General features: G+C 56.1%; 9 protein-coding genes across 9 annotated transcripts; 5 read left to right on the top strand and 4 right to left on the bottom strand.

Moving 5' to 3' along the window:
* Positions 1-691: 691 nt before the first annotated feature.
* On the top strand, positions 692-2,405 carry PG986_004001 (uncharacterized protein; the record flags this gene model as incomplete). The annotated part of the gene is given in 3 exon segments (XM_066840223.1): positions 692-1,421; positions 1,634-2,108; positions 2,123-2,405. 3 exon segments carry the CDS (start codon positions 692-694, stop codon positions 2,403-2,405), a joined length of 1,488 nt encoding a protein of 495 aa, XP_066702850.1.
* An 869-nt stretch (positions 2,406-3,274) lies between these two features.
* PG986_004000 (uncharacterized protein) lies at positions 3,275-4,472 on the top strand (the record flags this gene model as incomplete). Its single annotated transcript, XM_066840222.1, has 3 exons — positions 3,275-3,329; positions 3,394-3,995; positions 4,164-4,472. The coding sequence occupies 3 exons, from the start codon at positions 3,275-3,277 to the stop codon at positions 4,470-4,472; spliced, it is 966 nt and encodes a 321-aa protein (XP_066702849.1).
* A 1,118-nt stretch (positions 4,473-5,590) lies between these two features.
* Positions 5,591-7,172, top strand: PG986_003999 (uncharacterized protein; the record flags this gene model as incomplete). Its single annotated transcript, XM_066840221.1, has 3 exons — positions 5,591-5,618; positions 5,669-6,825; positions 6,945-7,172. 3 exons carry the CDS (start codon positions 5,591-5,593, stop codon positions 7,170-7,172), a joined length of 1,413 nt encoding a protein of 470 aa, XP_066702848.1.
* A 478-nt stretch (positions 7,173-7,650) lies between these two features.
* On the bottom strand, positions 7,651-8,692 carry PG986_003998 (uncharacterized protein; the record flags this gene model as incomplete). Its single annotated transcript, XM_066840220.1, has 3 exons — positions 7,651-8,077; positions 8,143-8,260; positions 8,401-8,692. 3 exons carry the CDS (start codon positions 8,690-8,692, stop codon positions 7,651-7,653), a joined length of 837 nt encoding a protein of 278 aa, XP_066702847.1.
* A 1,459-nt stretch (positions 8,693-10,151) lies between these two features.
* On the top strand, positions 10,152-11,896 carry PG986_003997 (uncharacterized protein; the record flags this gene model as incomplete). The annotated part of the gene is made up of 5 exons (XM_066840219.1): positions 10,152-10,178; positions 10,320-10,534; positions 10,592-10,617; positions 10,651-10,959; positions 11,016-11,896. 5 exons carry the CDS (start codon positions 10,152-10,154, stop codon positions 11,894-11,896), a joined length of 1,458 nt encoding a protein of 485 aa, XP_066702846.1.
* A 1,015-nt stretch (positions 11,897-12,911) lies between these two features.
* PG986_003996 (uncharacterized protein) lies at positions 12,912-13,726 on the top strand (the record flags this gene model as incomplete). The annotated part of the gene is made up of 2 exons (XM_066840218.1): positions 12,912-13,037; positions 13,094-13,726. The coding sequence occupies 2 exons, from the start codon at positions 12,912-12,914 to the stop codon at positions 13,724-13,726; spliced, it is 759 nt and encodes a 252-aa protein (XP_066702845.1).
* A 366-nt stretch (positions 13,727-14,092) lies between these two features.
* PG986_003995 (Arylsulfatase) lies at positions 14,093-16,468 on the bottom strand (the record flags this gene model as incomplete). Its single annotated transcript, XM_066840217.1, has 8 exons — positions 14,093-14,158; positions 14,276-14,737; positions 14,794-15,227; positions 15,326-15,672; positions 15,737-15,798; positions 15,903-15,982; positions 16,039-16,124; positions 16,185-16,468. 8 exons carry the CDS (start codon positions 16,466-16,468, stop codon positions 14,093-14,095), a joined length of 1,821 nt encoding a protein of 606 aa, XP_066702844.1.
* An 826-nt stretch (positions 16,469-17,294) lies between these two features.
* Positions 17,295-19,301, bottom strand: PG986_003994 (HCO3- transporter family protein; the record flags this gene model as incomplete). Its single annotated transcript, XM_066840216.1, has 6 exons — positions 17,295-17,723; positions 17,800-18,183; positions 18,268-18,471; positions 18,548-18,723; positions 18,798-19,153; positions 19,237-19,301. 6 exons carry the CDS (start codon positions 19,299-19,301, stop codon positions 17,295-17,297), a joined length of 1,614 nt encoding a protein of 537 aa, XP_066702843.1.
* Positions 19,302-19,566: 265 nt separating this feature from the next.
* PG986_003993 (uncharacterized protein) lies at positions 19,567-19,995 on the bottom strand (the record flags this gene model as incomplete). Its single annotated transcript, XM_066840215.1, has 3 exons — positions 19,567-19,780; positions 19,839-19,856; positions 19,916-19,995. 3 exons carry the CDS (start codon positions 19,993-19,995, stop codon positions 19,567-19,569), a joined length of 312 nt encoding a protein of 103 aa, XP_066702842.1.
* Between the last annotated feature and the right edge of the window lie 306 nt (positions 19,996-20,301).

Below are 20,301 nucleotides of genomic sequence, written 5' to 3'. Positions count from 1 at the left end.
TGTCATCATTGTTTTCGTTGCTGTCGCATACAAAACTGTCATGTATTATGTCCGGTGTTTACGGTTGGGGAATATCACATTTTAGGTAGCTAACTTCTGTTATTATATGATATTGAATCAAAGATTCATTCCAAAGTTCACTTCTATGACCTCTTGGGCTGCAAAATGTGAAGGACCGAATATGGGTTGGACTAATGCAATCAATCTAGCTGTCATTTGAGAGCCTGGGAATTGAGTTTGGCGTGGCATTCTCCCTAGATGCTGACGTGGGAACTCAAACGGGGGAGTTAGTAGAGCTTCTGGGTGCGAAGTCATCAATCTGGCCACTTTAGAAAAGTCACAGACCCTATTCGGCCCAATTCGAGCCTCCTTTGCCAAGACGTCCTTAAGCTAATGGGGCGGATTTATGCTTTCACTATATGCCCTATGGCTCTAAGCCCCCCCTTTTTCGTGAACATGTCACAATATAGCAACCCCATCGGATAACAGGAGGCTGGGAGGCTGGGAGAGCGACGACAATTCGCTCTGCATGCTCTGATCTGGTAGGAGACCTGGGAGTTGGACGCATAGATATAGGAACCATGTGGGCAGCTGGGGGGTGGGATGCATGGATCTATTTGGCTGCCGTCGCATCGGACAGCGGCTCTGTTGTTTCCCAACCACATGATGCTACGAGCGGCAGCCCCCCAACATGCGAATTACAAGATCAAAAAGCTTTACGGCTACGGCCAGTATCACCCTTTTGACCAGCTTCGTCGTCGCCGCCGCCGATGCGGATGCAGCTTCATTGACCGGTGCTCGTCATGATGGTGTCCTGCTTGTTCTGCCTGAGTCCCGTGTCGGCGAAGACGTGCCGGCGGCGACGGCGTTGCAAATGCACGGGAACGATGCGGACAATAGCGGCTATGACGCGGTATACCTCCAGAAGCAAGAAGACCAGAATGCTGACGAGACCGGCCTCGGGTCCAGAACAAGTGATACAGATGTAATGGACACGTCCACTGACAGAAGCGACGCCGAAGAAGCAGAAGAATACCCGGGCCTCGATGATGCGGCTGCTCACCACTCGCAACATCTCCGCTATGATGACAACTCGGCTGTACTGGCCCCTCGGGATGCCGCCACTGCCATGGTCACGACAACCACGACCGTACCGTGCAGCAGCGCCAGCAAGTCCTACGAAGCACAGCAAAAGCTCCAGGGCTCCTCTTCCTCCTCGATGACGAGCATGGCGATGATGACGACGATGAATACCGGCGATATCACTGCGACGGCCGAAGCTACAACTACAATATGTACACCTATCAGCTGGACGAATACGTTCGCCTTCACTATGGATGCGGCTTGTCCGACCCCGTACGAACACGGGACGTATTGCGGGTTCGTCAACCCGGAGGATCCGTGTGCCAAGCAGCCAGGGGGTATGTTTCCTACTTACCTCTCCAATCCCTACTGTTACCCGTTCCAATGTTGTTGGTCCCCCACTTCGCAAATTCCCATTGCCCTATGTCTTGAGGTATTGTTCACTCATGTCCTCCGTCAAGCTCTCTCGTATTACTCTCCCCGACATGGCGTTCTGCGCATGATTGATTTAGTCGGAGCTAACGTACCTTTCGTTTGATAAACTATACAGGCCACGGCCCCCGAATGAACCCCGACACCCCCGAAGTCTTCCTCGCCTACGCCCCCTTCCACAACGCCTCCCTCCGCGCCGCGGTGCCAGGGGGCTATCGCCAGACCTTTGTCGACCTGTACGCGGCAGCCAACGCGCCGCCCCTCACATACGACGCGGAAGGCAGCAGCCGCAACGCATCGACAGCACCTTGCTACATGGGCTACCACCTCCTCCCCGCGTACGACCCGGCCGCCTGCGCCGCCCTCTGCGACGCCGACCCCTCGGGCGCCTGCGCGGCCTTCAACCTCTACGTTGAGCGCGGCCCGGAGTGGAACCCGTGGCGCTGCTCGTGCGGCCGGCCCCGCGCCGTCACGAATTACAAGTGCGCGCTCTTCGCCGGCGCCGAGGCGGTCGTGGACGCAGGGCGGGCGACCAATTTCGGGCAGGGCATACAGGGGAGCGACTTCGTAAGGAAGATTGCGGGGAGCAATGGGTATGTTCGGGTAGGGGCGGCGGGCAGAAAGGGAGGGAGTTGTCAGGGGAAGGGGACGGGGACGACGGGGGCGGGGGAGACTGGGACTACGATGATGGTTGCAAGCGGTCAGGCCTCTTCGGCTGGGGTGTTTGCGGTGACCACGCTAACAGTGTCGCCAGCTGCTGTGCAGGGCGGAGGCACGGGATCGTCGTCCACCATGACGGTTGTCGGCGGCAGACCGGTTTCATTGGCTCCACCTGGTCCGACCTCCTCCACGCAGGCCGGTTCCACGGCGGCATCATCGTCTGCGAGTAGCAGCAGCGCATCACCACCATCTGCTTCGCGGATCGGGCCCTCGGGAAGTGGCGGTCAGACACCTTCGGCTTCCAGGAGCTCTGCTCACCCCTCTGTCTCATCGTTGGAGGGGATCGTCGTCGGGCTTTCACTCGTTGTGTCGTTACTGGTATGAAATAGGTAGATCATGGACGGAAGAGCTCATTGGAGGTTGAGCTTCTTATTCGAGGAGGAGGTCTAGAGTACTTACTGCGGCTACTTGGGGGACGGGGGCGGTTATTTGGTCATTGGATCGATGGAGCATGCTTTCTTTCCATGCGTCGTTGCTTCGCGGGGTAACCGCTGTTGGGGTCAAGATGCGTTCGTTGCCTGCCGCTTTCGTTTTGGCCCAAATGCAAACTGGAGAAATGGGTACTTATATTCCGCGTTCAACCATGAGCGCTACCTTGTTCGCCGCCTGATTGTCTGAGGAGAAAAAGCAATATTCCGCCAAACTCAACCTACCTCGTGTTCAGTGACTGACGGGCGTCGGTGCATAAACTCGCGCACCCGCGTGTGCTCGGTCGGGACAATGTGTGACACCGGTAGCTACATGATGCAACAGGCTATCCTAACCCCCACCTGATAGGCTGGTAGGCTCTGCTGTCAAGCAGTGGTGTGCGAGGCACTGCATACGCCGCGTTGCAGTTGTGTGACTGCCTCGCGTTCGTGATGCGGAGTAACCTGGCCACGGCCGAGGTGCTCGGGGCAGTTCAAATCTGTCTCCCCTTTCTTTGCTCCCGCTTCCCTGTTAAGCTTTGTGACTCCTCATTGACTTGTTTCATCTGTAACTATGATCAAGTAACTACCCGAATCACGAACACTAGAAACTGAAACAGCAAGAGCGGAATATGTCTGCATTTGATTTAAAGGGGAAGATCGCCATTGTCACTGGCGCTGGATCGGGTAAGTCGGTCTTTTTTTCATCCTTCGGGTTCCTTTGTCGACATTCTACTGATCATACATGTAGGCATCAACCATGCCTTGACGGAGCTTCTGCTGGAGACGGGGTGTTCAGTGGTGATGGCCGACCTCCGTCTCAAGCCTGCAGCCCAAGAAACGCTGGCGAAGTACCAGCGTTCCGGCAACGAGAGCGGCGCCCGGCCTACCGCCGTCTTCCAGCCCACCGACATGAGCGACTGGTCCCAGATCCGCGCCCTCTGGGAGTCGGCCCTGCAGGCCTACGGCCGCGTCCACATCGTGGTCAACGGCGCCGGCGTCTTCGAGCCCCGCTCGAGCACCTTCTGGAACCTGCCCGGCGGCGCCTCGACGTCGGACACGATGGAGCCCGCCGACGACCCGGGCGCCGCACGGAGTCAGTACCAGACCCTGGCTATCAACACGGCGGGCCCCATCCGGCTGGCCCAGATCGCCATCGCGTACTGGCTCGAGCACCGCGAGGCCGGCGGCAACCTGCTCTGGTTCAGCAGCGTCGCGGGCTACATGCACGGCCTGCTCACGCCGCTGTACTTTGCGAGCAAGGCGGCCATTGTCAGCATGGCCCGGTCGCTCGGCGGGCTGCGGGCGAGCTGCGGGATCCGGAACTCGTGCATCTGCCCGGGTACTGTACATGTATGTGACTCGTATCTCCTTTTGCCTCTTCCCCTTCTTTTTTTCTTTTTTTCTTTCTTTCTATTTCTTCCACATGATTATGTATGGAGTTACTTTATCACCAGTGATTTTGTCATCATCCCCTTCCTCTGACAAATAGCAAAAACATTAATCACACAAGATGTACAGTCCCCGATGATCGACGAGGATCAAAAGCACATGGTCATCCCTCCCGACGAGATCGGCCTGACGCCCAAAGAGTGCGCCGAGATCGCCCTGCGGCTCCTGCAGGAGCCGCAGTACGGCGACGGCAACATCATCGAGTGCATCAAGGTGGAAAACGAGCGGGGCGAACGGGTGACCAAGGTGAGGGAGGTACCCCTCGAGACGCTCTACCCGGTGACCGACGGCAGCAACATCGGGTCCATCATAGCCGAGCCGGAGAGGCGGTTCAAAGAGAAGCTGGGGCAGACTGGGATGCGCGGTCTGTTTGAATAGGGGGTAGGTAGGTGGATGGGCAAACGGGTGTGTCAGTATTTAGGACAAGCGCTGCCAGTGATGCTCCCCGAGGCTTTTGTTGCTCCTCGCTACTTACGAAAGGATAGAGGATGGCTGGGCCGTGGTGGGGACTGCATTTAGTGTGGTATTCCTATGGTCAAAGGGGGGACTTCACACATCTATCTGTCTTTTGGTCGAGGCAGTACGATACCCCTGAATTTATAATGCATATCCTCCCAGGAGCAGCCTAGCCTGTCGACTTTCGAAAGATTGCGTCTGAGCCCTAAACATATTTGTGGCCCTTCATGATTAAAAGGGGGCTGACATGAAAAGCAACCATTGATTCTTATGCTTTCTGCCATCGTCAGCGGTTGAAAAAGTAACTATATCATAGGTATCGGAAAGCCGCCGCCAAAGGTTGCGTCACCAGGACATTGACCGCTAGATGGAATTGCTTATAAATCACCAGTATATCACATCTCATTCCCAACCTAGTGGTATGGGGCGTAAGGCTATAGCAATTAATAGATGGTAGGGCGACGGTGCGTCACTAGCTGCACATCTGACCCGCATCCGGCTAGTTCAGGGCGGGCAGGAGGCGGAGGTGGAGGTGGAGGAGGTGAAGTGAGTGCTGTGCCTCGCTCGCCCCTTGTTGTCCACCATATGTTTTTCCGGCTGGCAACGATATTCAACGTTGCGAAGATGGACATGGCACGTGGGGGTGTAAGAGGGAATATATTGGCACTGCCTGCTGAGAATGCGGCTGAATATAGGGGGCCAGCGGGGGCCACGCCCCCTGTCGATATCAGATCGTCAGTCAGTGCTGCCCACTCACCCGTTATAGTAGTAGCCTACAAGTGCTTTTCTGGCGCAATGCTTGTTCACGATAGGCTGTGCTACGAGCTTACGACACCACTTTATATCCATAAAAGCCCCCCTCCCCCCAGCCTGGCCTATTGCTATGCACTGTCAATTGGTGTTGCACAGTAGCCTTCTTCCCCCTACCTATTAAAAGGTGTTTCCCCTTCCAGGACCCTGTACTTTAGAATCCCCGTTTTTGAGCATATACTCTCCTATTTTATTCCTGTGCACTCGTGTTTGGCTCTCAAGTCTCCAAAATGACCATCGACGAAGGAAGACAAGGCGGTAACTTCCATCGAGAGGAAGCCGCCACCAATGGCGAAACCGGAAGCCAGCGCCGCCAACTTCCCTTAATCGTGATGTCGGCGTGTCCGCTGGCCGGGCACACGCTGCCCGCCCTGCACGTCGCCCGCGAGCTGGTCAAAAGGGCTTCGAGGTCATCTTCATGACGGCGCCCGAGTTCCGCGCCAACGTGGAGGCCATCGGGGCCGAGTGGTTCGAGACGGCGCCGTTCGCGACGGACGAGGCGATGAGGCACCGCGAGACGCTGCCCGTGGGCCCGCCGCGGCTCCTGTTCGACATCGAGACGCTCTTCCTGCCGGCCATCCCGACGCGCACCGCGCATATGCGGACCCTGCTCGAGCAGGTCCGCGAGCGCGGGGACGACCCGGCGCGCGAGGTCGTCGTCGTGGCCGAGACCGTCTCGCTCGCCTTCTTCGCCTTCCGGCACGGCGCGCCGCTGCCGCGCGGCTACGACGCGTTCCCCAAGACCATCGGTCTCAACGTGGTCCCGCTCGCCGTGTCCAGCGTCGACACGGCGCCATTCGGGTCCGGCATGCCGCCCGACGCGACCGAGTCGGGACGGCTGCGGAACCAGGCCCTCCACGCGGGGCTCATGCAGGGGCCCTTCCAGCACCTGGTCGAGCGCCAGGAGCAGATCCTGGCGGACATGGGCTGCACCCGCGTGCCCGAGCGGGCGCTCTTCGACGCCTGGCTCGAGTCCTTCGACACCATGTTCCAGCTGTGCAGCCCGAGCCTCGAGTACCCGCGGTCGGACCTGCACCCGTCGATCCGCTACGCGGGCGCGCTGCCCAAGAAGGGCATCAGCCCCGACTTCGAGTACCCGTCCTGGTGGTCCGAGATCCGGTCTAATGCGGCGCTGCCCGCGGGGTCGCCGGAGAAGAAAGCCGTCATTCCCGTCGCGCAGGGGACGATAGCTGTCGGCTACGAAGAACTCGTCATGCCGACCATCGCGGCGCTGGCGAAGCGCGACGACGTGATTGTCATCGCCATCCTGGGCGTCAAGGGTGCTTCCTTACCGGCGGACTTCGAGATCCCTGCGAACACGAGGGTGGTGGATTACTTGCCATACGACGTGGCGCTCGAGCACGCCGACCTGTTCGTGTCCAATGGCGGTTACGGGAGCATGACGCACGGCGTCATCAATGCGGTGCCCATGGTGGTCGCGGGTATCACTGAGGATAAAGTTGAGGTGAGTGCCTACCTATTTACCTGATGCAGGGTGAATTCTTGACATTAGATGGCTTGTTTCCCAATCTGCAACACATGCAATGCGAAGCTGTTTGGCTGACTCTCTCGGCTATTTTTTAGGTTACTGCGCGAGCAGAATACGCCGGGTTCGCAGTCAATCTGAAAACGCAAACGCCCAGCAGCGAGCAAATCGCCGCCGCCGTCGACAAAGTGCTGGGCAATCCGAAGTACAAAGCGGCCGCTGTGCGCCTGATGAAGGAGAACCGGGATCTGGACTGTCACACCATTATTGAGAGGGAGATTATGCTGTACAGCAAGGGGAACTATCGGACGAGGGAAGAAAATTAACACGAGTGGTTAGCTAATATAATAGACAATGGACGCATGATGTCAAAAGCAATTGCCGTTGCGCAAAGTTGGGAAAGAAAAAAGAGGGGTATCATCGATAACCATGCAGGAAAAGCAAAAAGAAGATGCTCAGTATGAGGCTTGAACTCATGGCCTTCGCATTACTTAAGTATTCCGATGAGGGAATATTAGTACGACGCTCTAACCAACTGAGCTAACCGAGCTTTGGATCCAATCGTTGAGACGACTGGTCGGGTGTTGGTTGTTGAAAATGGGTGCGCTTATGCAGCTTTAAGTAGGAAGTCGGAAGACAGGGAGCTGCATGACTCTTTTCCATCCAAGTGCACAGGCCACCTCCAGTCCTCTTTTCGTACTCCGTCGCTCAATTCCAACATCACCAGTCCAACAAGCCAATTCCAAATCGAGAGACCTGAGCATAGGAATAAATAATGATATGACTGCCAGCAATCAGTTTAATCTACCGGGCTGTGCCCGCCTGGATTGGCAATCCCAAGTCCCAATCATCCATTTCGTACCCTCCCCCTCTGTTGTCATGCGCGGCAGCATAGCTGCTTTTGCGACTGTACTCAATCTCCACCTCGGTCCTCTGCGTGATTCCATGGGGCTGGTCGACGCTGGTGTTTCGGTCAATCTTGGTCGAAGTTCTCCGCAATTCGGCCCTCGATGTGCCTTTGGCCGACACCTCGACCAGAGTCAGCTTATGATACAGGTCGCGCAGCAGGATGCGGAGGACCGGAATCGAGGCGGCGACGATCGTAATGGTGGGCTCGGCGCTCGACACGATGGACAGGGTAGCAAGCCTGTATTCGCTGTAGCCGGGCCCAGCCAAAGTAAATATGCCTTTGATTTGCAGGATGGCGAAAATACCCGCCCTGGAGCCAGTTCTGGTCAGACATTGCGGGGGAAGCATCACGCTCGCTGAACAGTAGGTGGGTAGATATACACTTACAGGATACCCAAGCTCATCGCCACTGCCGTGCCTATCTTCTCCTGCAGTCTCATCTGGAGTTTCCAAATGATGACCCAAGGAAATAGTGCAAGAGCAAAATCCATAAACGCCGATAATGCTATGCAGTGTTCCCCAGTTAGCACTTGTCTTGGAATAAAGTTTCTTACTCCTTTCCAATTGTTCTCTTCATGCCACTACCGAGTGATTAACACACCACAGCAACGTAATTTGCCAACACAGATGGGAGAGGCAACATACCGATGTTACTTATTTGGAGCGCCAGAATTGTTTTCAAGGGGATGCAAGGACCAGGGATGCGGCTCACCGCTTCACTGTCTTCGGTGGCCTGGCTTTCGCAGACGCGCCTCCATACCATGACGCAATACAGTATGGACAAGGCATGCATCGAGATGATGACGAACCAGATGAAGAGTCGCTGGAAGCGATCTTTAGTGTCGAGAACACGAAGAAGGGTCAGGGCGAAAGAGGTCTTGCTCCACACGCGCGCAAACGGCGTCGTGATCCCGGAGACCGCCAACAGTATCGCCATGTGGGTAGTGTATGGTTGTTCGGTACCGAAGCCAAGGCTCAGCAGCGCAATTATGATGGCGTTATTCACGACGAGAGTTGCCTAGGGGTCAAGGTTCTTAGAAGTATTCGCGTTGCGGGATCATCACGACCATGGGCCTACTCCACTGACGTTGTCTAACGAGATATGGCGCCAAGGTCTGGAAAGAATCCACGTACCTATGAAAGAGCCAGAACACTGTCATCCCACCACAGACCGCACCTTCGAGATATCTTGATCCAGAAGCGGAGGACTAGAAAGGTCATGGCAACTGCTGTCATCATCCAGAGGGAGCCGTTGACTACAGGCGCAGGACTTTTGGAAGCATCATGCCTTAGAGTAATGGTTGGATCTGACATGCTATTCAGCTAGCTGATGCACGTTGAAAAGAGTCAAGTAAAGATGAGTGATTTGGCTGTTCCTTGTGCGCCTTTCGTTCCTGGAATCTGGACGATCTTAAAGAGTGTCAGGCTATTGAGCTGGATGGAAAGAAAAGCGGACGGGATTAACATTGATATTTCCATTTGCTTATACAGACAAGACCATGTGTGTGGTCGAGCACCTTTGGGCATCATATTTCAGCTACGTTGGATCAGATGTAAGGGGTATCGCATGGCGATGCAATGATGTTTGCTCGCTTCGGCGGTTCAATGCTGTCGGCGCCCCCATACGGCACATTACCTCTCACGAATGCCATACTAACCACTGTAATATCCGCGCACATCACATCCAGTCGACGTGATGTAAAAGGTATAGCTAGAATCATCTAATGATTGTCGAATTTTTCATCCATCTGATCGACCCCTAGGACAGTAAAGCGATAGCGGCGCCCAAGGTCATATTGGTGTTGTTGGTTTCGCCCCTTAATGAAAATGATATACTCCGTACCAACTGCCGAGATTGGTAATCAATTAGAAGATCTACTCGAGACTGTGGCTGCAGGGGGTCCACAATGTAAGGGATCCTTTATATCCCTTTCACCTTAAGTGTGCTACTGCATGTCTGCCAATACGACTAGTGGAATGCAGGGTACCATCCCAAGCAAACACTCATGCAGGTTCCCGGTAAGAAATTTTCGGTAGGCCCGAACCAAGATAATTGAGCATCATGCAACCCAGGCTTCAGATCATCCTGATAAGAGCTCGCATTCCAAGCCACGATATGTTTTGAGTCCAACCTTTCTTTAACCGACGTGCCCCCTTGTTCAGCCAGTGAGAAGATGCAATTCCCTTCGTCCAAGGTAGCTGTGGCAGTGGCTGCAGCCGCGGCGCCTGCCTGTGTAACATCAACCAGAGCTCCTGCCCGATCTGTTCCACAATGCCATGTGTTGCCCGGAGACCCAGGCTGGCCTTCCACGCCTGCTTGGGACGCTCTCAACGCCACCGTCGGGGGAGGCTGATCAAGACTATCCCACTCGCAGCGGTATGCCATGATCCTCAATATGACGAGGCAGCCTGCGAAGGACTTCGTAAGTTGACCTTTCCCGGCCTTGGTTCTTGATGACTACCATGTTCGATGACTCACGTGGTTGTGCAGGAGAGAAATGGACATTAGCTACTACACAGTAAGGATCAAACCATTGATACCAACATGAGGGCCAAACTGACAGGTGTATTCTGGTAGCTACGATTCGCCTTCTTCCGTCTTGACATCGTACTGGGGAAATGCAAGCTGTGATCCCTGGACAACTCAACAAAGCCCCTGTGTGCTTGGAAACTATGTCAGCTACGCCGTGGACGTCGGGTGTGCGGAAGATGTAGTCGCAACCATCAGGTTTGCTCGAGAGCACAGCATTCGGTTCCTGGTGCGTAACACAGGCCACGAGTACGTCTCGAACTCCACGTAAAACCCCTTAAACCACATCTTGCTGACGCCCCATAGCTTCTTCGGCCGATCCACCGGTGCCGGTGCGATCGCCGCTTGAACGCATCACCTCAAAGACATCACCAAGGTGGATTGGCGTGACGAGACCTATCAAGGGCCAGCTCTCAAGCTCGGAGCCGGCGTTCAGGGTATTGACGCCCTTACCGCTGCCAAGGATGAGGGTCTCGTTGTTGTCGCTGGGTACTGCAACTCAGTTGGCTTAGCTGGCGGTTGGACACAAGGCACCGGCCACTCCCCGCTGTCGACCCAGTTTGGTCTCGGTGCGGACCAGACTCTCGAGTTTGACGTAGTGACGGCGGATGGCGAGATCATCAAAGCATCGAGAAAGGAGAATTCGGATCTCTATTGGGCCCTCAGCGGCGGAGGCAAGTTTGCCAAGTCAAACCCACTTGACCCGCCATGCTGACCTAGTGCGCCGTAGGACCCGGTACATACGGCGTGGTGACCTCCGTGACCATCCGCGCCTACGAGGACCTACCCGTTGGTGGGATGGGTATCCTTTTGGACCCCACCAATATCAATACCGACAAGTACTGGACCGCGCTGCGGAAGCTGTACTCCATCCTCCCGACGGTCACGGACAACGGAATGCACATCACGGTCGCGTACAACAGCACCTCGTTTATCATCAGCGGCGTGACGGCCTACAACCAAACCTCGTCAGCCGTCACCGAAACCATGTCCCCCTTCCTCGGGGTCCTCGACGCGCTCCAGATCCCGTACCAGTCGTGGCTCACGGACTCCCCGACGTACCTTGAGCACGCGAGCCAGTACGGGGACGTGCGCGAGGCGACGCTGCGGTGGCAGGCGGGCGACCGGCTGATCCCGCGGCGCGTGCTCGAGGACCCCGGCTCGGCGGCCTTCGACGACCTCCTGGCGGTCCTGCGCGTCCTGTACGACGGCGGCGTCGAGGCCGGCGTGACCGTCATGGCGCCCCGGAACCGCGTCGGCGCCGACAACGCCGTGCACCCGGCCTGGCGCGAGGCCGCGGTCCTGTTCGGCATGCTGCACCCCTGGGACGGGGCGCCGTCGGCGTGGGACGAGATGCGCGCCATGCAGCGGCGGCTCACGGGCATGCTGCCGGCGCTTGAGCGGGTGACGCCGGGGAGCGCAGCGTACGTCAACGAGGGCGATCCGTTTCAGGAGAACTGGAAGGAGGCCTTTTTCGGGCCCAACTATGACAAGCTTCTCGCGATCAAGGACAAGTATGATCCGGAGGGCGTCTTTTACGCGAGCAAGACGGTTGGGAGTGATCGATGGGATGTTGCGGAAGATGGCAGGATGTGCCGGGTGGAACTTTAGAAGATTGAATAGAAAATGATCGTACCGTAGCCCAATAACATAGTATTTGGCAAGAATACCATATTTCGTCTGAACTCCACGAAGGTATACAGGGGATGTTGTAAATGAAGCTTGTTTCTACGCCAATAAGATGTACCTGTCTGCTACATATATCATATTGCTACGTCAAAAGGGTCTCATGGTACGCAACAATACTCGCCAAGGGCTAGTCAAATGCCAGGAGCTACCCATAAAGGCATGGTTTGAAATCATGTAGAGTCCACCATGGTAGCTATTAACTGATACTATAGATAGTACCATGACCTAACTTGTTTTGAATTCTTGGTGGGAATTCGTGTTCCTGTGTTACTCTTTTGCGTCATTGATCGTAGAAGTAAGCAGGTATCGTGAGATGCCTCTAGATCATCCGATCACTAGGATCACGAGACGAATGCTAATAAAAAAACTCCTTGGCCGAGCCCATGCCTAACTGTGCTGGAGTTCAAGAGGAATATTGGTGTTTGCAAGCAAGATGAATAGCTGCAACCTGCTCGGCCTCCACCTGGTTGCATTCACTTACAGTCCTAGAACGTGCTGAGCTGTGTGTAGACCTTCGCATGGCCTGTCAAGCGTTGCAAAGCGATTGATAGCTGTACTGGCGTGACAATGGCCGAAAGTGCCGACATCAAAGCAGCATGTCATCTGGCATGAATGATTGCTCTCATTGATGATGCAGTGATGGAAAAATAAGGTGGCTGATGAAATTCCAGTCCGAGACTTCCGAAATCACATCCCCTCAGGTCATACCCTCAGGAAACAGGGTAAAAGGAGGAAGCGCTTGTTCACATATTTGGAAGGCTCCAAGCGCCGAACCCCAGGCATCATTGCCAGGTCAATAAGTGGATTTATTTCCTCCGCCCAACTTGGGTCATCTAGCAACACAGTTCTTTGTTCTGCTTTCTACTTCTGCTGGATGGGAGAAAGCAGCGGCCTCAGAATCCAAGCACTTTGACGAAGACATAGTCAAGGGCAAAATATGTCAAATCCCGATTTAGAATCGTCGGTGGCGTCTGTTGCCTGCGCCGTAAATCCTGGCCAGGTTCCCAATGTCCTCTGGGGCCATGGTCTCCTCAACGTCCACGGCATCCCTTCAATCGTTGCGGTGGGTGCCTTTGAGAAGAATGTTCTGGGATAATACCTCAACTAACGCCATCTCAGTCCATTGATTTCGTCCTTCCGGACGATCTGTTGCCGCGAGGCGCAAAGATCCTCAGAGCCCTACCTAGCTTTAGGCCATGTCAAGATCCGGAAACATGTCCTGTAAGCTCCCAGGAACGGCACACGCCCGCACCCGCCTCTCACCTCCACGTCGACAACTCGGAAATCACGGTTGGTCTCTACCAACAGTCACAGACCCTTTGGTTTCTCCCAACACTCGACAGTACCCTCATATATCCAGAAGCGTCTCAACTCCCGCCACAATTCGTGCTTGCCTCCGACCAAGGCTCTCTCCCGCCTTGGCGGCCTGGTCGTGGGTCTGGTGTATTCAAGTCGAGCAAAGAAGCAGTTGTCGTCCCAAAAGCCCACGTGCTTTTGGAAGCGTTCCTACGCCTCTGTGCTGGCGACTTGGGAAGGCGGATAGGCGCCTTTTCCTTGGCCATGGTTGGATACATTGAGCAATACGTGGATGATGATGGGCTCCTGGACACAAGCCAGCTTCCGGAGCCGATCAAAACTTCCTACTTGGAATTAAGGGAGGGAAGGAAGCCGGTTCGCCAGTGGACGAAGGAGTTAAACCAGGCTCTGCAAGTGCCGGAAGAAGAAGATTCCGATGAAGAAGGAAATTGGTAACGTAAAAGAAAGTAGAATGAAGTATGCATGATACAATTTTATGTCAGCCTTGGAGGCCCACCAACCATGGGCATCTTGCATCTTAGCTCTATCACCCGTACGGTTGCAAAGTGGAATAACAGTTTTCAAGACAGATACCATTAGCTTGCAGAGGTACGTGGCTCCGCAATACCAAGTTAGGAAGGGGGTTAAATCAACGAGGCTCAGAAGTACCCTCTCGACTGCACGACAACCACTTTGAGTTGATTCGGGACGAATCCCGACACTGGTGGTTCAAGGGAACGGGCGACGACCCAATACATAAGGGTCTCCCTTGATCATATCCAGGAGTGTCAAGATCGTCCGGAGTGAACTTGTGTAGGGACCTCAGAACAGATCATAGATATGCAATAATTCAAGGATGGACGGGTACTCGGCTGTACCAAGAACTATCTCGCTACATCTATTAGTTGGTCTGGGTGAATTGCGATACATTTCAATCATGGCCGAGCCTGATCCACTCAGGCACCTCCTGCACCCCCCACCTCTTCTCCGCCGCCCCGCCCTCACCCCCTTCCCCTTCCCCTTCCCCTTCTTCGGCGCCGCGGGCATCGCGAGCTCCTCGTCCGTCAAGTTGCGCGCCTGGGCGTAGACCTGCTCCAGCGTCGCGTGGCGCTGCTCCGGCGCGCCGTAGAAGCGGGCGTCCGCGATGGCGACCCCGGCGTCGGTGGTGACGAAGTTGTCCGTCGGGCGGCGGGCGCCGAGCCCGAGCCCCTTGGGCCCGCCGGCCGACTCCGGGTAGAAGGGCGCCTCGTTCGCGACGTCCTGGTACTGCATGCAGGACGCCAAGTGCACGCGCGGGAACGCGGCGAAGTAGGCGTCGTACTGGGGGTCCATGGCCTGCTGCATGCTCGCGACCTTGCTCTCGTCGGTGCGGTTGGAGGGTGTGAAGACGGACCAGGGGTCGCGGCACGTGCCCTCGGCGCACGACTTGGTCACGAGCAGCAGCGCGTTGAGCCGGTTCAGCGCCGCCTCGTGCTCGGGTCCGCCGCCGTGTCGTACAGCTCCATCTTGCCCGTGCACCAGACGGAGAAGAGCCAGGACTGGCGGTCGCCGAGCATGCGCAGCGTCTTGTACGTGGTGTTGACGAAGGGGGCGCCGAGCTCTGCGCCGTTGGGGGCCTCGATGGTGCACGAATCCCAGAACTCGACGTTGAGCGTCTCCTTGCTGTTGCCGTCGCCCGCGTTGAGGCCGGCGGCGTTGCCGACGGGGTCTTTCCACTGCGGGGGCAGGCTATGGCCGTCGAGGAAGGTCGGCCAGTCTTCCTTGGGCAGGCCCGCGATGTCGAGGAAGGTCGGGACTAGGTCTGGGTGCACGCCGGGGATCTGCGACGTCAGGTTATTCGGCACGCCGGGACCGCGCACGCCGGAGGGGAGGTTGGTGTCCTCGCCGTAGAACAGGGCCTTGCCGCCGGGCAGTCTGTGCTGACCGATGTGATAACCGTTATCAGACGTATAGATGACTAGAGAACATATGCGGGTCAGCTCAACGTTATGTGGAGTGGAGGGTAATGAACGGAGTCTAGCCTCCTCCCTTTCTTCAATTTTCCGGGTCACTAACCGTAGGTATTGTCCAGCTTTCCGTTAGCGTCAAGCATGGCGATGGCATCCTCGATGATCTCGTCCAGGCCCTGCAGCGCCTGGGCCCGCGCGCGGAAGGCGCCGTCTGCCGTGTCCATGGTGGTCTGGTTCATGAGGGGCAGAGTGCCCGGCCAGCCGCCGATGCGGTGGTGCTCGTCGTCCGGGTTGTAGTTGGGCGTGCTCGGCGCCTTGGCGCCGGGGAAGAGGTCCATGTGGCGGGCCAGCGGGACCGTCCGGCCCACGTTGTTCTGGACGTGAGGCGCGTACGGCGCGATCTGCAGGTAGTACGGCTGGTCCTGGGTCACCAGCGATTGCAGACGTTCGAGCCTGGGAGAGAATGGTGTCAGTGCCTGCCAATATATTCAGTGGGGGGTGGGGGGGTCGCACTCACGCTTTGGTACGGACGACGTCGGTGGAGTGGAATCCCTTGTAGTAGACGGGACGCTCCCCGTTCTGAGACATGACGGGTACGTTGTAGTAAGTCGTATAAGGGTCAAGTTACTGGAGTATATGAGCTAAATGGTGAACACGTGAGAGAAACACGCCGGGGAACTCACCAAAGCGTCGACGTGATCCCAGCCCTTGGGAGCGATATTGGCTTTGACAACATTGTAGCCATTCAAAAACTTGCCGACATCTGTAACAACAGTGAGTCTCTCAAACCAAATGGGGTTGGGATCTACTTTTTCTCACATTCTGCCTTATAACCAGCCTTCTTCAGCCAATGGGGTAGGTAGTCCTCGTCCAGGCCCGCCATGTGCCATTTGTCGTAATTGCCTCTACAAGTATTGTCAGTTTCCAGTCCCCGGCATGATAGAAGTTGGTCCAAGAACGCTTACCCTGGCGCGTGCACATTGGTGACGTTGGTGTTGTGCGCCGCTTGGCCTCTCAGGAACGAGGCGTGGCTCGGGCAGCACTGTGCCGTGGTGGCAAAATGGTTGACGAACTCGACGCCCCGAGAGTAGATCTCGCGGTGCAGCACGGATTGGTAGTCGGTCGACCCCAACCGCCGGTCCTGGTCGTCCGACATGATCAGGATGATGCTCGGCTTCATGGCATCACCGGCGGCTGCCGAGGCAGCACAGGCCAGGGAAAGGCCGCAGATGGACTGGGAGAATCGCATGGCTGAGAAGATGCCGAGGCTGGTGTTCGGGGCGGATGGTGTAAGACAGGCAAGGGAAAGAGATGCCAAGACACGGCCTAGGCCGTGGAACTTTATACTCGGCAGGAACGCCCCGCAACCTCCAACGCCTACCCATTCAGGAGAGAGTTGGGGGCCGCTGGAGATGTTCCGAACACACGTGGGATCTTGTTGTTTATTCGAGACATAGGAACTTCTGCTTTGATTGGCTACGAGAGGGACCGCGACAACGTGGTGCTGGCCATTCACCGCTAAGATGTATCCTATCTGCTGACGCGGTGGCGTCGCGTTCACGATTGTTACTGTTCCTTCAGCTATTTACTCTGTGGGGTATGTTATGCAGATCCGCGGTTGAATATGGTACCCCTGCATTCTGCATTGCAGTCGGGGCTTGAGGTGACTCTGAAGCGGTAATAAGGAGCAGGATTGGGCCGACAGCAAGGGTAGGGTTGGATCATTGGTGGGTTTTCTAAAGCTTGCTCCTTTAGTTGCCGAGGTCTCAACCCGGAATAGAATAAGGTTGGTTGGTAGGTACCAGGTTCTAAAAGACCAACGGTCAAGGATACACATTCATCACAAATGGCCAGCTCCGTAAGCATTAAGTACGTTCCTTATTAGTATCACATATACAGTATTCAATCTGACCTTCAAATTCGCCGCGTTGCCTCAACTGTCCTTCCCTATTGTCCCTGATATGGCCTGACCAAACAGGTGCGCTGATTTATTGCCTCGCTTTTTGTTCGGGTAATGCCTGCCATTGCAGGCAGACTCCGTGCCAGGGCATGTTCTTACTTGCCCCAAATCCTCCTCAGCGCTTGAGACTGCCCGCTCGCTGCCGGTGGAGTCCGAATCTCTGCTCCGACCGCCGGCGCTCAAGGCCCCAATCCGTCTCCTTGGAGTGCTCCGGCAGCGCCGGGGCGCCACCCAGGCTCGCCAGGACCTGCTTGTTGGTGCAGGTGAAGTCGTCCAGCACCTCGAGCTCCGCGAGGGCGAACCACCGCGGCATGGCGTGCGTCCGGAGCGGGATCAGCAGGATGACGAGGACCGGGAACCCGATCGCCGCGATGGTCTGCGAGATGGCGACCGTGGCCGCGACGCCGGCGGCCTGCAGGCCGATGAAGAGCCAGATGGCGCGCCGCGGCACGCGCAGCAGCGGCTCGCCGCGCTGGATGAACCGGGGCTCCGACATGAGGAAGACGAGCCGGTGGACCATGCTGTTGGACTCGATCGACCCCCACTGTGAGGCCGTGTGTTAATGGACAGGCAGGTCCGACAAGATGAACTGAAAGTAGCAGAGTGGACATGTTACTTACGCCAACGACGAAAAAGACACCGGCAAATAAGGCCGAAGGCATGGTATGTAGCACGGTGAGCAGCGGCCCGGCCATGGTGCCGATCAGCGCGAGGCCCATCAGGAAGTGGGAGACTCGCTGCTCAACCACCGCGGTCGCCTTCACGATGGGGCGGCGTATCTCCGTCCCCTCGCCCTCGGCCGTCGAGATGATCTTGGCCTCCGTGGTGTACTGCGTAAGCGAGTCGGTGTGGACCGGCGCCTGTGGGACCAAGCCGTTCGGCATCGGCAGACCGAGGATCCCGGCCACGAACGTCGTGCACCCCAGCAGGAAGAAGTCCCAGTGGAAGCCGCCGGGCTTCCGGAGCGGGAACTGGCGGGCTTGCGCCGTGATGCTGCTGACGTTCTGCGTTTTGGGGGGCGAGCGTCAGTACAAGGCATACCTTCAGGTTAAGGGGTAGTGAATGCGCATGTGTGGAATGGAACTGACGTGGTCGTAGTAAAACAATAGCATTAACAGGAACCCGAAGGGCAGCGCCACGAATGCCCACTGGACCGGCAGGTTCCAAAACTCGAGCAGCCAGCCGCGGGATTGGGTAGGATGGAAGGCCTCCGTGATGGGTACCTTGGAGATGTTTGCGTCTTTGAGCCGCCCTGGCATGTGCGAGAATCCGACCCAAAATAGGGTAGCGAACTAGGTATAGCAGACATCATCATATCAGTACGATAATATGAACGGAGGCACCAACTTGTACAATGTTAGTACACACCACATAAGCATAATCGGCTAGGATGCCACGAAACCATGGCTGCCAAACGGTACTTTGGCCTAGTTTCTCCAAGCTGTATATCGAAGCGAAGTAGAGAATGGCGATGATGCAGCTCAAGTATCCCGCAGTCGGTCCGTTTTGGTCGAACTCGTAGACGAGTTCTTCGACTCCTTTAACTAGAATCTTCTGTCAGTTACCGAACGTTGACGGTCTATGAGTCAGCACTTCGTCCCGTACAATTATTACTTACTCATATAAATGATGCCTACGTACATCCCGAAACTTTCACTGGAGAAGTCTGTGGCATAACGCATGTAATCACACAGGTTAAAGATGGCGACGGCCCAATGAGAGATGGCGGCCCATATACCCGTCCAAGCCATGAAGCTCGGGTAGAGGGAAACGTCGTACAGCGACACGATGTCGTAGATGGTGTAGTTGAAGAGGGAGATCAGTCCCGTAATTCCGACAAGGGTCAACGGCTGGACACCGAGGACGCTGAAGACCATGGCCGCCAACGCCGAGGAGAACAAGGCTTCGGTCACGCCGAAGAACTCGCCCGTCCTCCGGTACATATCCAACGTATACGCAACAGCTGGGAGGAGGCTGCGCTGCGGTATCAGCATGCATGGTCTTCCAAGTAATGCATGGATGAAGAAGACAAATGATTGGGTGGGGAACTGGGTTACTTGACGAAGTACATGCGGATCGTACTGGCGATGGTGCGACTCGGGGCGGCAGTGGGATCAGACATTTTGCAAGTAATTATGAATGAGGCAAGCAGAGGGTATGCCCGCTAGATTGTATACGAGTACTTGACGAGATAGGATCATAGAACAGCCTTGTAAACCCAGGCGCTTAATTAGCAGCAGATCGTTCGTCCACGGCCAAGCACGGCGGTGGTATTTATACATGTACATCCGATTCCCTAGGCCGGCAAAGGTATCTCTGCGAACCCATGCAGGTGCCTCGTTACGAAGTCGTCCCCCCTTTTCAATAGCGGCAGCCAGCACATGCCGTCATGGCCAGCGCTGAAGGTGTCTAACGCTTGGCGTTGCGGGGCCCACCGCGGGCGAGCCATCCGGATCGGTCGTGCGCGCCGTTTTGGAAATCTGCTCGGGCAGAACAAACTGGAAGGTCGGCGCACGCTGATTGGCGCATTCCAAGTGCCTTCGCCGGCCACCACGCTGGATGCCTGGGAGATAAGCCCGGTTAACCACGAATCGTGCAATGCTAACATGTGTCAAATATGACCCTTTTAGAACGGCGGCGGCCACTCGTTGTTGCGGACCTGTCCGGTACCCCACATCTGAGAAGAGAGTGTTAGCTTGTGTCTGTTGCAGTTCAGAGTGCGTGGGAAGGACTTACAGCGCCCTTGCAGTTGCTGATCCCGCTCTCCAGAAGCGCGAACGACGCTCCGCCAAGTCGACGGCGGTGATGTCGTCCATGATGCCAAAGGAGGATAACTCGGCCCGTGACCCATCTCATCGGCGTCTCGAAATAGTGCTTTTCGATATCTGCGGGCAGTGCTTATGTTGAGTCGAGGAAAGTGCGTCCAGTATGTACACCTAGGTATGTTTGTATGGAGTAAACCAGCTACCTTGGGTACCGAGGGAGGAAGTTACTATTAACAAGCACCACTGCCTTCCTGTTCGCGCGAGTCTCCCCACCTCAAACAAGACCGTTGGTATTCTCCTTCGATCAAGCCCATCTTCATCCCATTTCCACATTCCAACACATATCACATCACATCA

The sequence above is a fragment of the Apiospora aurea genome (assembly GCF_038362705.1).
Source record: "Apiospora aurea strain CBS 24483 chromosome Unknown utg000003l_segment0_segment0, whole genome shotgun sequence".
NCBI lineage: Eukaryota > Fungi > Ascomycota > Sordariomycetes > Amphisphaeriales > Apiosporaceae > Apiospora > Apiospora aurea.
Note: the sequence above shows the minus strand (reverse complement) of the source record. Positions and strands in the feature narration are given on the sequence as shown.